The following is a 15,588-nucleotide window of genomic DNA, read 5'->3' on the forward strand; positions in this document are numbered from 1 at the left end:
GCATATACAATGTGCTAAGCAATGTCTGGCATTCTGTATTTAAAAAATGTAACTGATGACCAAATGCCGGTATGTCTTATACAAAAGATATGTGTCCATAAAACAGTATGAGTAGCAAATGTTATTTCAAGAGCAGTAGAGGAAATTGATATTTTAAGAAATCCAGGATTTAGAATCCTCTTATAAGCTAAGAATCCTCCTGTAAGTATGTAATGTTGGTAATTTTCTTCTGACTTATCTGGTTTGTTCAAGATAAAAGTTATAGGGTAACTTTAAAAACATATCATAATTTATACTTATCAAGTCATTCATCCAATAAGCATTTGTTGAGCGTTTCCTGTGTGCCAGATACTCTGATAGTTGCTAGATATAGTGGGACGATAAGGACCCTTCAAAGAGCGCTCTCTGTCATCAAGGAAGACAGACAAGAGGGTTAATTTCAACCCTAGGTAATTAGGGTAGCTAGGGGCCCTGTAGCATGCTAAGCTGTATTTGGCATCCCACAGACAGAAAACCCATTTATTTACTTTTCCAGACTCTCCTAAGAACACCAAGGAAGGACATTGAATTCAGCCTGAGATAGGAAAATGGGATCAGGAAACACTTCCAAGAGAAGGTCGTCCTTCTGCTGAGTATTCAGGGTTGCAGAATTAGCAAGTAGGCTGATGCATGTGCATGTATAGCATGTGCATCACCCAGAGGCGTGAGCAGTTAGCATCTTCTGTGTACCCGGATGCCAGGAGAGCTTAGGTCTGTGTAGAGCCCAAAGGGCCTTTTGTGCTGTGCTGAGGAACCTGGAATCTTGATCTTGTAACAAAATAGGGGTGCGGTGGATGGTCAATTTTGTACCTTAGAGGTATCTTTCTGGAGGTTAAATGGAGGATCAACTTAAGAAGGGTAATGCAAGAGGCAGGAGGAATGGCTGGCATGTGATGGCAAAGGTTGGGACAACAGTGAGGGCCTGGTAAGGCAGTGGCGGCAGGAATGGTCAGATCCAGTCAGCATTATACTGGGTGTAGGGTCAGGTAGATTATGAAGAAAGAAGAAAATAAAGGTTTTCCATGAGTTGTGCATGGGGCACTTTAGAGGTGCTCATGCCTCACCTAGGCAAAGAACTTCAGAAAGGTACCTAGTGTGCCCTCTGCCCCTGTTTCTGAGTTGTGTTAGTGTTCAATGGGTAGCTAAAGCATACTTTCCACCTGACTTGGGGGAAGCTCCAGCTTCCCTTCCCTGAAATTCTTAATGGTAATAGAAGTTTTTGATTGTTTTGCTTTGGTGTAGTGTGAGTTTTTAATGTTTCAGATTCAATGCTGGATTCTGATTTTGTGGATGACAATTTGTGGTTGAAGCAAAGCAGTAGAAAAGATTTTCAACTCATCACAGGTTTTTACTGCTGTTATTGTCTTGATGTAAGGGAAAGTTTAGATTTTTAAATGGAGACTATATATATTCAACGTTGTCATTTTCCAGTCTACATTTAGAAGCCAAGTTTATATTATTTTCATTTGATATGTTTCTCAGCAAAGTGATTTTTGGATGGGGAAAAAAACATTGGAGACTTAAAGTCACAGTGATTAGTAATGCCTTTGGCTTCTTAAAGTCTGGTACCCAGCATTCAAATTAACAAAGATAGTAGTTTCACTAGACTTGAGAATCTTCTTCAGATATTTAAGAACTAATCGATTATTTTCAAAACCTCAAAAGTTAATTGGAGAAAGGCATGATTGAAAGGCTGGGGTCTTAGCTCAGTTGGTAGAGTACTTGCCTCAAATGCACAAGGCCCTGGGTTCAAGGAAGGAAGGAAGGAAGGAGGGAGGGAGGGAAGGAAGGAAGGAAGGAAGGAAGCACATGATTAAAATTTCACAAAAGAGGAAGTAAAAATGTCCAATAAATATGTCAAAAATATTTAGTTTCATTATAAGTTATAAAATATCAAGTTAGCAAAGATGAAAAAACAGGTTAATGCTTATTTGGGGGAGATCTTTGTGTCACAGCAAGAAAGTAAACTGACACATTTTCTGGGGGACAATTTTCTAATATCTGTTAAAAACCTAACCTTTAGTCTAATAATTTAAATCCAAGAGTTATCAGGAGAAAATCATTTATGTACATGGATATTCATATCAATTTTTTATAATAGCTAGAAATAATTTAGTCCTCTAAAGGGATTTTAAAAAATAAGTTATGATGCAGCCATATGCTAGATTGCTATGTTGTAATTATAATCATATTGTAGAGTATTTACTTAGAGGATATTCACTATATATTAAAGATAAAGTTTAGGAAGGCATAGCTAGTATGGTTTCAGTTGTTATGTCTGGATTGTTTTCCCCTCTAAAGATCACCTTGCTGAGAAGCATCTAATGGAAGTGATATGAACTTGGCTTCTAAATGTAGACTGAATAATGACAATGTTAAATATTTATAGTCTCCATTTAAAAATTAAAGATTTTCTTTATATATTAAGACAATAACAGCAGTAAAAAAAGTTATGAATAATTTTTTCTCATTTATGTTTTTTAGTATTTTCTAAATTTTCTGCAATTTATGTTTATTCAAAAAAGTAAATAGAGTTAAATTCTCTGTCACAAACACACATTGAAGAGCTTGTCATGTAAAAGCAACAGCCTTATGGTCTATTTCAATTTGGCATAATGAAGAACTTTCTAAGAGTTAGAGGTGATTTGCAGAGAAACAAACAGACTTCTCCAGAAGTTAGATGCTCCTTTGTGGAAATCTCACAAAAAGTCTCCATCTGTTGGGTGATTTGTTGGAGTAGATGAAATTTAAATATCCTTTAATGATCTATGATCCATTTGTTATGACTAGCTCTACTTCTTGGCCCTGAGGAATCCAGCTGTCTGTTTTATTAAATATCGTGCTTAGTACTAGAACAGAGCACACTTAGTATTCACTAGATCACTGGCTTTTCAACATTTTTGACCAAGATTCATAACTTGAAATACATTTTACATGGGAAGCAAAGCGTCATAAAGCTCCATTACTATAGTGATACAACTCTGATGTTTTCTGTGTGCTGGATTTTAGCTTTCTAAATGTAGCCTATAGCCTGCTGCATTGATTTCACAATTTGATTTGCAACATGCAGTTTAAAAGCCTGCACTGAACCCTCTGGGCTTTGCTTGGGTGCCATCTTTGGAGGCTCATTTACCGGGTCATCTGCCTGTCTGGCTGCCATCAGGTGAGGTTGAATGTCATCCCTGAATTCTCTGAAATGATCTGTGTAGTGGCAGATATGACCTTTGTCAATGTTGGAGCTCAGGAGAAGATATATCCAAAATTCGTATGCATAATTATAAGTTCTTTATGTAAAGCTTAAAAAATACTTCTTGATAAACACAGCACATGATCTCCATCAATAGTGTTTCCTCTACTAAGTTCTTAACTGACTCCTCTGATTTTTGTTCTGTGACAACCCTGAAAATAATCTTGTTACCATAAAAGATCCTCACTATTGATATAGTAACTAGCACAGTATGTCCATAAATGAATTTAATTGCTTAGTTCAATTTGAAAGATGCAATTCTAGAAATCACTTTTCCGTGTTGATCAGGCATTCAGAGAAGAGTCTACCCTTTTATTTGTGTTGAAGATAGATAAATAAACATTAGAAGACTAAACCTCTAATCTTAAAGGTGATTATAAAAGGGCAATCCTGCATAGCAAAAGATAAAGTTTTTTTTTTTAATTAAAGATTGTAACCTTAGAAATACATGACTGTGAATGACTTCAAGAGTCAAAGTAATCCTCGGAAATTCCAGTTCCACTACAATGTCACCCTGTGAACTGGGCAAGTTAGAAAGCTCTCATGTATTAAATGGAGGCAATACTAGGATTTCTGTGAGGATTAAATGAGTTAATATATATATATTTTTTTTTATTGATTATTTAAAGCATTACATAGCTCATGATATATCATCTTTCATACATTTGACTCAAATTGTGTTTTGAACTCCCATTTTCACCCCAAATACAGATTGCAGAATCACATCTGTTACATATTCACATTTTTACATAATGCCATATTAGTGACTGTTGTATTCTGCTACCTTTCCTATCCCCTACTATCCCCCCTCCCCTCCCCTCCCCTCCCATCTTCCCTCTCTATCTCCCCTGCTGTTGTTCAATTCTCTCTCTTTTTTTCCCTCCCCCTTGCCCCTCATAACCTCTTATAATTTTATGTATCATTGAAGGTCTCCTAATGAGTTAATATATTGAAAAATACCTATAACAATGTCTTCCCCTTTTCCAATTTTTTCCTATATAATACAGATCTTAGATAGCAAGTTTCCTCTCTTGAAATTTGCCTACTCTATGTTTTATCTTCTTCAAAGTGTTGACTAGTTATTTTGTGATGAACTCATTCATTTTTAAAAATCCTGGATAGTAGTCCTATGTTTTATTTTTTTGTTCTATTGTTTTTTGTGGTGTGGGGGATTGAACCTGGGGCCTTGTGCATGCAAGGCAAGCACTATACCAACTTAGCTATATCCCTAGTCCTGTAGTATTATGTTTTAATTGAACCATTCTGGATGCCGTGCTCAAATGTTGTCATGTTAATTCAATGCTACAGAAGACATTACAAATTATGAAGCTTAGTAGAAATAAATGTTTTTGTAACTCATTTTCTCTGTATGTGAATGTGTTTTCATGAACTTTCCTTTTTCTTGGTATAGAAATAGCTTCTGATTAAGTAACTGATTATTCCTTTGACTGGACTGAAGACTATAGCACTTTACAGTTATAATAGTTTAATAAATATATTCACTTTATCATGGAACCATGAACATTATTACTATTTCCATGGACTTACATGGTAACTTTCTACTGCAGTAGTTTATTTTGCTATGAAAAGTTATCATGGATACTATGTGAAATTATTATTTTTCTAATTTCTATCATTTCTTTCTTAGAAGCACAAATAGCAAAGTTTTTAAGATATAATCTGTCCTGGAAGAACAGCTTCTTTTATGTACCTTTGGTTTTGTAATAGCAGTTCTTGATGAACTAAATATTTTCTTTAATTTTTCAATATAAATTATGTGACTATTCTATTAGAAATAAATATCTTAAATTCTAAAGAAGATTGTTGTGTTTTAATTTGTTTAAAACCCTTTTCATGGCTACATATTTCAGTATAGAGACTCTTTTTTAGGATTTTATAGGTATTTACATTTTATATATGTATATGCATTTAATCATGGTAGCTATAAGTTACTCTTAGTTGTAAACACACACACACACACACACACACACACACACTCCCCTTATCACATGTTTTTTAAACCCTCCTTTCAGTGGAGAAAAAAATGAATGATTTCAAAGTCATTTGGGCATCTGAAGAATTTTGTCTGAAAATAAAAGTCTTATTCAAGTCATTCATTTCCAAATGCTTCCAAAGAAAATAAACTCGAGTGTGAATACATTTATTTTTGCAAGGTTTTATTTAAATGTTTTTAAAAGTTCATATTGGAAAGTGATTAGTCTCATGTTTTTGGACAGGAGAACAACTAAATTGGTTTGCTATACAAGTAATCTGATGGACGTGGAAACACTGGTCATTAAAATAGGGATTTTTGTTTTTCAAAATATTTTCAACCTGACCCACAAATGGCATTTTTTTTTTACAAATTATTAACTTGAATGTATGTGTATAATAACAGATCATCAATATCTTTTATTTTCACTTTTATGCAGTAAAAGGCCCTATTTAGCCTGTGTGATGATATCAAATATATATGCAAATGCTTTATACTTATGTAATTATATCTCCTGCATTTGTTATCTAGGTTGGATTCTATGATTATTCTTTTAAAATATTTTCTTCAAGTAGCATTTAACTCATTTGACTTCAAAGGGATGTAAGCCAAAATAAATGTCTGAGCCATTTAGAATTGTTTTTGAGATGCAGTACCAGTTGTGCCAGATACTTCATTTATAGCTTCCTGCATTTGGTAATGATACCAATCCATAAAATGACTTTAAAGTCTGCCATGCATCATTAAATTCTTTTATGCTTCATTGTAGGGGTTTAAATAAATTTAACTGGCCTATATACTAAAGAATTTGCTTCTTTTGTGGATTATAAAGTTGTGTGTGTGTGTGTATTTTTAAAATGTTGTCTCTAGTTGACTTTAATTTAGATACTTTGAATAAGATCGCATTAAGAAACTTTGTGGCAGGGTATTATAACATTGATAATTGCTTTTTTTTTTTAAACTGGAAAGTAAGATCTTTTGCCTATCAATGTATCAAGACATTAGAAAATAAATTAGGAACTGTTTGAAACTCTTTATTATTGGAGTTCAAGTCATTAAAGTGGTGGCATTATAATGTGGTTTAATAGTAATCTGAACACATTATCTTTTACCCAAAATGTTTTGTTGCTGAGAAACCATTAAGACATTAAATTGCTGGAATTATGGCTGCCTTGTATCATCAGATGGAACCTGACTTATTTTCGCTGTAGTTCAGATGGCTTATATTTTAGGTTAGAAAAAGAAACTCTGACCCAAAAAATTGTATCTCAAATACATTTTAACAGGCATAGGATCTTTCTATGAAAATTATGTCAATGAAAAACCTTCGTTAATTTTTATCTTATTTCAGTCTGTTCAGATTTCTGGTCTTTTTCATGATGCTCTGTCAAAACAAGTGTTTTCTTAAAAACTAATGAACACAGGGTCTAGCCCTTCCATCTTTTCTCTCTCCCCACTGCACACCCGCTGTTCCTGTTTTTCTGTATTAGCTACACTGAATTCTTAACAGTGGTAATAGTCAGGTTAAGCGTGTATTTGGCTCCTTATACAAACCACTTTCACTGCCTGATATTTATTCTCCCCAGATATTTGAATGCCCCCCACCCCGATATTTCTTTGTTTTAAAGTTTCTGTTCAGATATCACCACCTTCCAGAGGACTTCTGTTGACTGCCATGCCATCTCTCACTCTGTTCCCTTACCTGGCTTCACTGAATGTATCATCCGATATTTTTAAAATGTGTTATTTGTCTATCTCTAACATAAGAAGGTCTTCCTCTCAGGACTTTTGGCTCATTGCTACATGCCCGACATCCAGAAAGTCAGCACAGGGTAGGTGATCAATTAATATGGGTGAAATGACCTCTTTCTCTGGAGATTTGATGAAGAATGGTCCTGCATACAGTTGTCTCCTTCTATCCTGTTGGTTGTGATAAACTCGGTTACTCCATTGTTCCTTTTCAGGTTCCTCTGTTACTCAGAGCTCCTTGGACGTAGGACTTGGCCGTGTGTTGCCTGTGTCAAATCTCTCTGCTCTGTCTCAAGTCAGGTGCTAGGTTGTGGAGCTCTAGACTTTCCTGCCTTAATTAAATCCTTTTACTTATCTGCAACAGCTTTCACCTTATATCATTGGTTTGGGATTGTTGGCGGAGTTTAAGTTCAGATTACAGACCAGCAAACTGCACAGAACAGGGATTTGATCTCCTGTAAGGATTCCTGGCCTCAGGCTACCTGAGACTCTGCTCAGATAAGTCCTTGCATCTGTGGGCTGAGATTCAGACTCCTCCTTTTCAACTTTTCACCTTATGAAAGCACTTGAGCCTTGACAGCAAGGCACACAGGGACAGGGACAGGGGCCTGCCTTTTCAGGACAGGTATTCCAGCCTCAGCCCTGATACCTCTGACCTGTCAACCTCAGTCCCCACTCTTCTGACTTAGAGCCTTCACTTTACTTGTCACAGGTGGAAGGTTATCTGTCTTGATTTCAGCCTGGATCTCTATTATATTAAAATAAACTAAATTTCTGTTACAGATTAGTAATATTTTTTTCCTTTGGATGGGGGTAACTTCCTACATCTGCTTAATTATATTGACTAAGGTATACATGTAAATTATTTATTTTAGCATTTTTAAAGCAACATTCCTGAAAGGGTTGATGCTCCTCAAGAGCTATAGGTATTTATTCCTGGGCCTTCTATAGATGAGCAATACTAAATTGATATTCTTGCCTTCTAGGTCTTTAGACATTCTAATGTTTTTAAAGGGAATGTTACATATTATTTATAAATATGTCATGTTAAACAGCCACCTCACCATCATCTCAAAGTTTCTTCTTAGCATTGCATGTTTTGTTTTCCTTTAAGCCCTTGGGAATAATTTTGTTAAATGGAAAGTAATTATGGCACCAAAACAGGCTGGTAGAGCAGTGGTACAGAATAGAGGACACAGAGACTAATCCACAAAGTTACAACTACCTTATATTAGACAAAGGTGCTAAAAGCATGCAATGGAGGAAGGATAGCATCTTCAACAAATGGTGCTGGGAAAACTGGAAATCCATATGCAACAAAATGAAATTGAATCCCTCTCTCTCACCATGCACAAAAGTTAACTCAAAATGGATCAAGGATCTAGGAATCAAACCAGAGACTCTGCGTCTAATAGAAGAAAAAGTTAGCCATCACGTGGGGTCAGGCCCCAAATTCCTTAATAAGACACCTATAGCACAAGAGTTAAAACTAAGAATCAACAAATGGGACAAATTCAAACTAAAAAGTTTTTTCTCAGCAAGAGAGATAATATGTGAGGTGAATAGGGAGCCTACATCCTGGGAACAAATTTTTACCCCTCACACATCAAATAGAGCTCTAATCTCTAGGGTATATAAAGAACTCAAAAAGTTAAATAACAACAACAACAACAAAAAAAATCAATAACCCAATCAACAAATGGGCCAAGGACCTGAACAGACACTTCTCAGAAAAGGATATACAATCAATCAACAAACACACGAAAAAATGCTCACCATCTCTAGCAATCAGAGAAATGCAAATTAAAACTACTCTAAGATACCATCCCACTCCAGTAAGAATGGCAGCCATTATGAAGTCAAACAACAATAAGTGCTGGCGAGGATGCGGGGAAAAATGTACACTCATACATTGCTGGTGGGACTGCAAATTGGTGCAGCCAATTTGGAAAGCAGTATGGAGATTCCTTGGAAAGCTGGGAATGGAACTACCATTTGGCCCAGCTATTCCTCTTCTTGGAATATACCCCAAAGACCTAAAAACAGCATACTACAGGGAAACAGCCACATCACTGTTTATAGCAGCACAATTCACAATAGCTAGAATGTGGAACCAACCTAGATGCCCTTCAATGGATGAATGGATTAAAAAAATGTGGCATATATACACAATGGCCTATTACTTAGCACTAAAAAATAACAAGATCATGGCATTTGCAGGGAAATGGATGGCATTAGAGCAGATCATGCTAAGTGAAGTTAGCCAATCCCTAAAAACAAATGCCGAATGTCTTCTCTGATATAAGGGGGGTGACTTAAAATGGGGTAGGGAGGAAGAGCATGAGAAGAAGATTATCACTAAATAAGGAAGAGAGGTGGGAGGGAAAAGGAGAGAGAAGGGGAATTGCACGGAAGATGGAAGGGGACCCTCATCCTTATACAGAATACATGTCTGATGAAGTGAGGAGAAAGAAAAAAAAGTATGTCATATTAGATTGGGTAGAGAGAAGTGATGGGAGGGGAGGGGAAGGGGGAAGGGAAGGACAGCAGAATAAAACAGACTTTATTATTGCTGTGGGTGTATACGTGACTGCATGACCAATGTAATTCTGCAACCTGTACACTCAGAAAAATGAAAAATTATACCCCATCTGATTCAAATGTATGATATGTCAAGATCATTGTACTGTCATGTGTAACTAATTAAAACAAAATTAAAAAAGAAAAAAAAGAAATTATAGCTCAACAAAGATATGAGGAAAAATAAGATGTTTTATGGGACATTTTAAATTTTCTATATGGAGAGTCTTGACAGATTATTCTTTTATATCCTATAAAAGAACTTTTTAAATTGTGAATTACAATATATCTGAGATCATTCTTCACTGACCTCCTCCATATACAAAGTAAACTAAACTCATTAACATATTTCTATTGCTGCATCTTTGCTGCCCCAGAACTTGATCTTACTATGTTTTTAATTTTGATGCTCATTAAAATGTTACTTTTTTTAGAAAAAAAAAAGAAAGTAATTATATAGGTGACTTTTCCATTAAGTATCTAGAAGCCATTGTTTTTGACATGTTCTACGTCCTAAATTCCATTCATAAACCTATATTGATTGAGTATTAGGTGTACTCCCAGGATATGACTCCTACATGTCACCAACAGACTTTATTATTAATTTTATTAATTATTGCTTTATTTTAAATATACATTTTAAGTTTATTTTCTAGTTTAACTTTATATAATATCTTGTGTTTGGGCAAATACAAATATAAACATTTCTGTTGCTTCAGAAAGTTCTCTTATTCTATTTTGCACCTTTTATTTTAAATCTTACTTTTTTCCTGCCAGATGTTCAGACATCCCACCTGGAATCTGAAGACGCTCCTAGGAAGTCTACTGCTTCGAATATATATGATTTCCGGGATCCCACAGACAGAAACTACTTTGCTAAATTATGGGCCAAACTTTCAGCCAGAAAAACACCAGTGGTAAGGGAGGGACTGAAGGGGTGAAGTGGCAACTGAGCCTTATGTGATGTCAGGCAGAAAGAGGATTTGATATTTGGGGATGAATGAATTCCCCCCAAATTATTTTCTTACTGGTGTGAGCCAAAGACAGGACTTTTTCCTGCTCTTTGTACACCTCTAAGAGTAGATACTGATTCTAAAAAACAGAATATCCAAACTCTGACACTCAGTTCTTCTATTTTGTGAGAATAGAAAAACACTACAATAAAATTGATGTAGAAAAATATGTATTTCAAGAGAAAACTTGCTCTCTCGCTGGGATATAATTTTGAATATTGTGGAGCTGAGCCTGAAAAGGGAGTCCATTCAAAGAATCTGTGTTTTATGACAGTACTGTTTTTTTCTTCCATATTTCTAGAGGACCATTATAGTTGTACATAATAGTGGAATTTGCTAATATACATTTGAACATGCACGTAATGACTAATACGCCATATAATTTGACCAATATCACTCCCCAATATGTCCCCTCCACCTCCCCTTCTTCCCCTGGTCCCTTTCCTCTACTCCTACTGATCTCACTTCCATTTTTATCACATAGTACTATGTAAATCAGTCACGTAACTTGGTTCTAACTCAATTCTCTGGGAACTTAAGAAATCAGCATGCGCGAGAGTGTCAAATATAAAATGGGCCCTATATGCAGATTAGGTTGCTCATTTTTCTTTTGTAATCATTTTTCTGTGGTGATCTGGGAATGCAGAGAGACTTAAAAAGTTGCAGTTGCAGCAGTGGCAGAACTTTTGTTTTCATTGTCAACTCTGTGCTTGTGTTTCCTTAAGCCTAGTCTGTTCAGATAATTATAGCATCTTCCAGAGTCAGAGCCACAGGCAGTGGCCCAAAGCACCAGACTGATTACTGGTCTCTTCCAACAGAAAGGCTCAGGCTATGCCACATACAGACAGAGCTATGCATTCTATTCTAAGCCATACTAGTTGTCGGGCGTTCTGGGGGCAGGAAGAAGTGTCTCTGCGTGAATGTCCTGTGTATTCTTGGTCTCCTCTCGGCTGGCGGGCCTCCTCCACCTTCCACTCCCAGCCTTCCTTCCATGTGCGTGCTCTCTCATCATGGTCCAGCCGACTCTCTACGACCTCTTGGTTCTGTGCCCACACTTGCAGCAACTTCCTCTGTCTCTTTAATTCATATTGCTGAAAACAAGATAATTCACTCGTCCCACTTTTCAAGCCACGCCACACAGGTCCTATCAGAACACTTGTACAGACCCCTGTGGCAGGGCAAGAGCGAGGCCTCCTTGGAGGATGCTGGGTCTTGGAAGCACAGTGGGTGGGTACACTGTAAACATGTTGAGTGTGGGAAATGCATGCTTATTTGTCCAAAATAAATTAAGTCTAGAATTATTCGCATCTACCAGGATTTGTGGGAGATCAAATATTAGTCATTAGAAATGGGGATCCCTCCCCATAATCATTTTAAATTAAGAATTCTAAGACTTAACAATATTCTGGAAAATTACAGAAGGGCCTGTGGCCTCCCAGCCACCACAGTTATCATGGGGTTGTTCCTTGTGTAATATTCTAAATTTTCTATTTTAAGCCAGTGACTCTAGCATTTTTTATATCTTCTCTACTTGTAGTAGTTTTTTTCTACTCTTCCCCTTCAATCTTGTGAAACTCTGGGGAGCCAACAGAGGTGATCAGGTAAACCCCCCTGCACTTGAGGAACCCATTACCCTCTGTCAATTGCAGGGCTGGGAAATTCAGGTCTTCCCAGGTTAGTCTAAGTCTCCTCATCGGCCCTGGCCTCCTTAGATGGTATGGCTTGACGCTTCGAAGAGCTTAGCCTTTCGAATACAAGTTCTTGAATCTCCATCTGGAACATGGGTGTCCAGAGTTCAGATCTCCAGACCACAAAATCCTGACCACCTTTACTCCTTTGTGATAAGCCTGTGCCTGACAACCAGATTCAGTTCTTTCCCAGTTAGGTTGTCCTACCACATAGACAGGCAGAAGCACGTATCATTGTTTGGCCCCCTTCTGCAAATGGGTATGTCATGCTTTATTTATCTGTGAGAAAACTTGCAGGCCTTATTAAAGACAGTTTTTCTCTGGTCAAGGGCACTAAGATACCTGGAGTTGGGGACTGGGAAATACAAATGGAAAAACCCACACTCTGCTCTTAACTGTGATTCATCTCTTAAAATTTTAATATATGATCAGCAAACAGTATGGAGAAACCCAAAGAGTGGGAGGGTGTGATAAAAAACATGAAAGTAGAAGGGGCCACCTAGATGGTGATAGATGGGGGAGAAGAAGCAGGTAACATAGATCACCTGGGGTCAAAAAGTCTCACGAACTTTTCACATGCCAGATTACTCTGTACCTGCAATGCACTCACTGAGAAGCTGTTTAGCATCTGTAATCCAGGTCATCCAGAGCTCCGTGTTGAACTGAAATGTCTGTTGTTACAGGTGTCAGGGTTGGCATACTGATCCATGCTGATAACAATGTTCAGACCCAAGAGGTTGGGTGCCTTTGCCTGTCAGGCTGGTAGTATAGATGGAGTTACAATGTAACAGGGTGGTTTTACAGAAAAGCCAATCAGATCCTCCAAGAATTGACAATTTACTTGAGAAATTAGTCTAAATGTCATACTGAATTGTTGTCCTATATATGGGTGCATTTATCTAAGGTTATTTTGGGTGCCTCACTTTTCTTTTAAAGATTATGAATTTCAACAAATTTCACCATTACATGAAACTATAGTGTACCAAAAAATATGGGAAAAAATGAAAACTTCAAAGAATTATTCACAAAAATTATGAATTCAATTCTATTTTGAAATTTGCAAATATTTATCAAAATGTAGGAGATCTCCCAGATGATTAGTCTTTGCACTGCAGGGATAATACCACAAAATAAGCAACATACTTTTTAATGATTGCAACAGAAGTTTCAGTGAAACGTTACAGTGTTATGTTAGGGAACATAATTGCCTGTATACAGCATTTATAATTTAGATAGGGCTTTCACTAGATTATTTATGTATTTTCCTCACTGCAGTTCTAAGGAGATGCTATTTTCCTTGTTCCACTTTGGAGTGTTCTAGTGGAATTGATAAAGGAATTACAACTTTCCCTGCCAAAATAAACAAATGATAAGTTGTCTAAAAGGGAAAAATGTAGACATTTTTTTTTCTTTTTTGGTATCTTATCTGTAGATTTAATGTGTTCCTATTTTCCTTTGAGAATTATTAAGTAAGTGATGTAAAAAGCAGAAATTCCCATCTGTAATATCTTCCATGAGGTTCTGTTTCTCCGGAACATACATCCCACTTAAGATTGCATTCCCCCTCTGCTCCTCAATCCCACCTCAAAACTCACCATGTAATGAGGTTTTGGAGCACAACGCCTCTCATCTAATATTCTGCTTCTTCCTTGGCCACAGTGTGTCAAGGTGTAATTACAGAATAATGAGGCCAGCTCAAAGATATTGTATGACTTTTAGAATCCAGTCTTAGTCCTTGGTAGACACATAGCACATGTTATAACTAGATGATTGACAATATGTTTGTTATGTGTTTTTGGTCTATGCTTGTTTCTATCTCCATTTGACTATTGGCTCTTTGACTCAGGAGGAAAAATGCACTCTGTGGTATTCTTGTACTGGGTAATCTTACAAAAGTCACTTTTCTGCTATGCAATACCATTTCCTTCTGCAAAATAGAGATATCTACCTGACAATATCTTTGTATTAAACTCTTTTGTAAATTATTGATTTTAAAATAAATGTTAGTTGTTGCTATAGTGATGGTGATGGTGATGATTGGCAGGAAGTGGGAAAGAGTTCAGACCTTTCGCTGTACTTTTTATGTTCAAGAATAGCAGCTCTACTTTGGGGGCTCATCATATCTTAGTATCACCAAGAACCTTCAAATCCATGAAAAGTGGTTCATTGGACATCTACCAATGGCAGATTTAGCACTTTGGACCAACCCCCTCTGAAGACTACTAAAAAAACAAGATAAAAAAAAATCTACTAGAAGATATCAGAGAGCAAAGAGACAAGTGGAAAATTATCTGACCAGGAATTCAGGGAAAATGATCCTGAGAGATGAGCCTGGTACCAGAGATAGGCATGATTGAAGCTGAAGTAACACTTCTGACATCTTGTGGAAATACAAAAATCAGGTGTGCTTGCTTTGGGTTGGTGAGTGAAGGGCTGCAACCTTGCAAGTGGGGGTGAACAAGAAGTATTTGGGGCTTCATGGGAACAACAGTTTAAGTACTCTAATTCCTGAAATTCCATTTGTTTGTCTCCAACAAGATGTTTCCAGATATCCAACAGAGAATGATTTTCATAAGCAATTTTGACAATATTATGTCTAGTTCACAATAAAAAATGACAAAACATACAAGGAGACGAGAAAACATGAACTAAAAATAACAATTAACAGGTAATAGAAATAGGCCTACAGATCTTCTAGGTATTGGTGGAATCAAACACACATTTTGAAATTTCCAAGTATTGATTATTAAACCCAATTTTTAATATGTTTGTACTTAAATATCCAAGGTACAGGATTAAACTGGAAATTTAATAAAAAATTAGAGATGATAAAAAAAAACAACTATATGGAATTATAAAGCCTATGAGAAGGGGGAAACAATAACTGAAATTAACACCCAATTAGACACACCTTCGAATTAGTGGACAGGAAAATTAGTAGGAAAAATAAATCTTAGATGATAAAATAGACAATACAGTGAAAAGGGGAAGATATACAAAGTAAATAATGAGAAGATCTAATGTGTTATTGAACCCTAAAAAGAAAGAAGAGAACAAAATGGAAGAGAAGCCAGATTTCAGAGGCAAGTGATGAAATCTTATAATCCTGATGAAAGTCATTAATCAGATTGAAGAAATCTTTAAAACTCAATTTAGTATACTTTTGTTGTGAAATAATATTGAACTAAAAGAAAATCATCTAAAAAGCAACTGGTAGGGGTTGGGGGGAGATTACTTTTCAAGGAGTAACTATTAGGCTGACAGGTGATTTTCCAAAAG

At 36.4% G+C, this 15,588-nt stretch overlaps 1 protein-coding gene across 1 annotated transcript in view; it reads left to right on the plus strand.

The window, feature by feature from the left end:
• LRGUK (leucine rich repeats and guanylate kinase domain containing) overlaps positions 1-15,588 on the plus strand; it is a gene marked incomplete at both ends in the record, with an annotated part of 103,416 nt that overhangs the window by 72,338 nt on the left and 15,490 nt on the right. Inside the window, one exon of the mRNA XM_081283316.1 lies at positions 10,386-10,525. Coding sequence (XP_081139442.1) covers positions 10,386-10,525 — 140 coding nt within the window. The remainder of the gene's footprint in view (positions 1-10,385; positions 10,526-15,588) is intronic.

Source organism: Spermophilus citellus (assembly GCF_964194105.1).
Source record: "Spermophilus citellus genome assembly, chromosome: 3".
Lineage (NCBI taxonomy): Eukaryota > Metazoa > Chordata > Mammalia > Rodentia > Sciuridae > Spermophilus > Spermophilus citellus.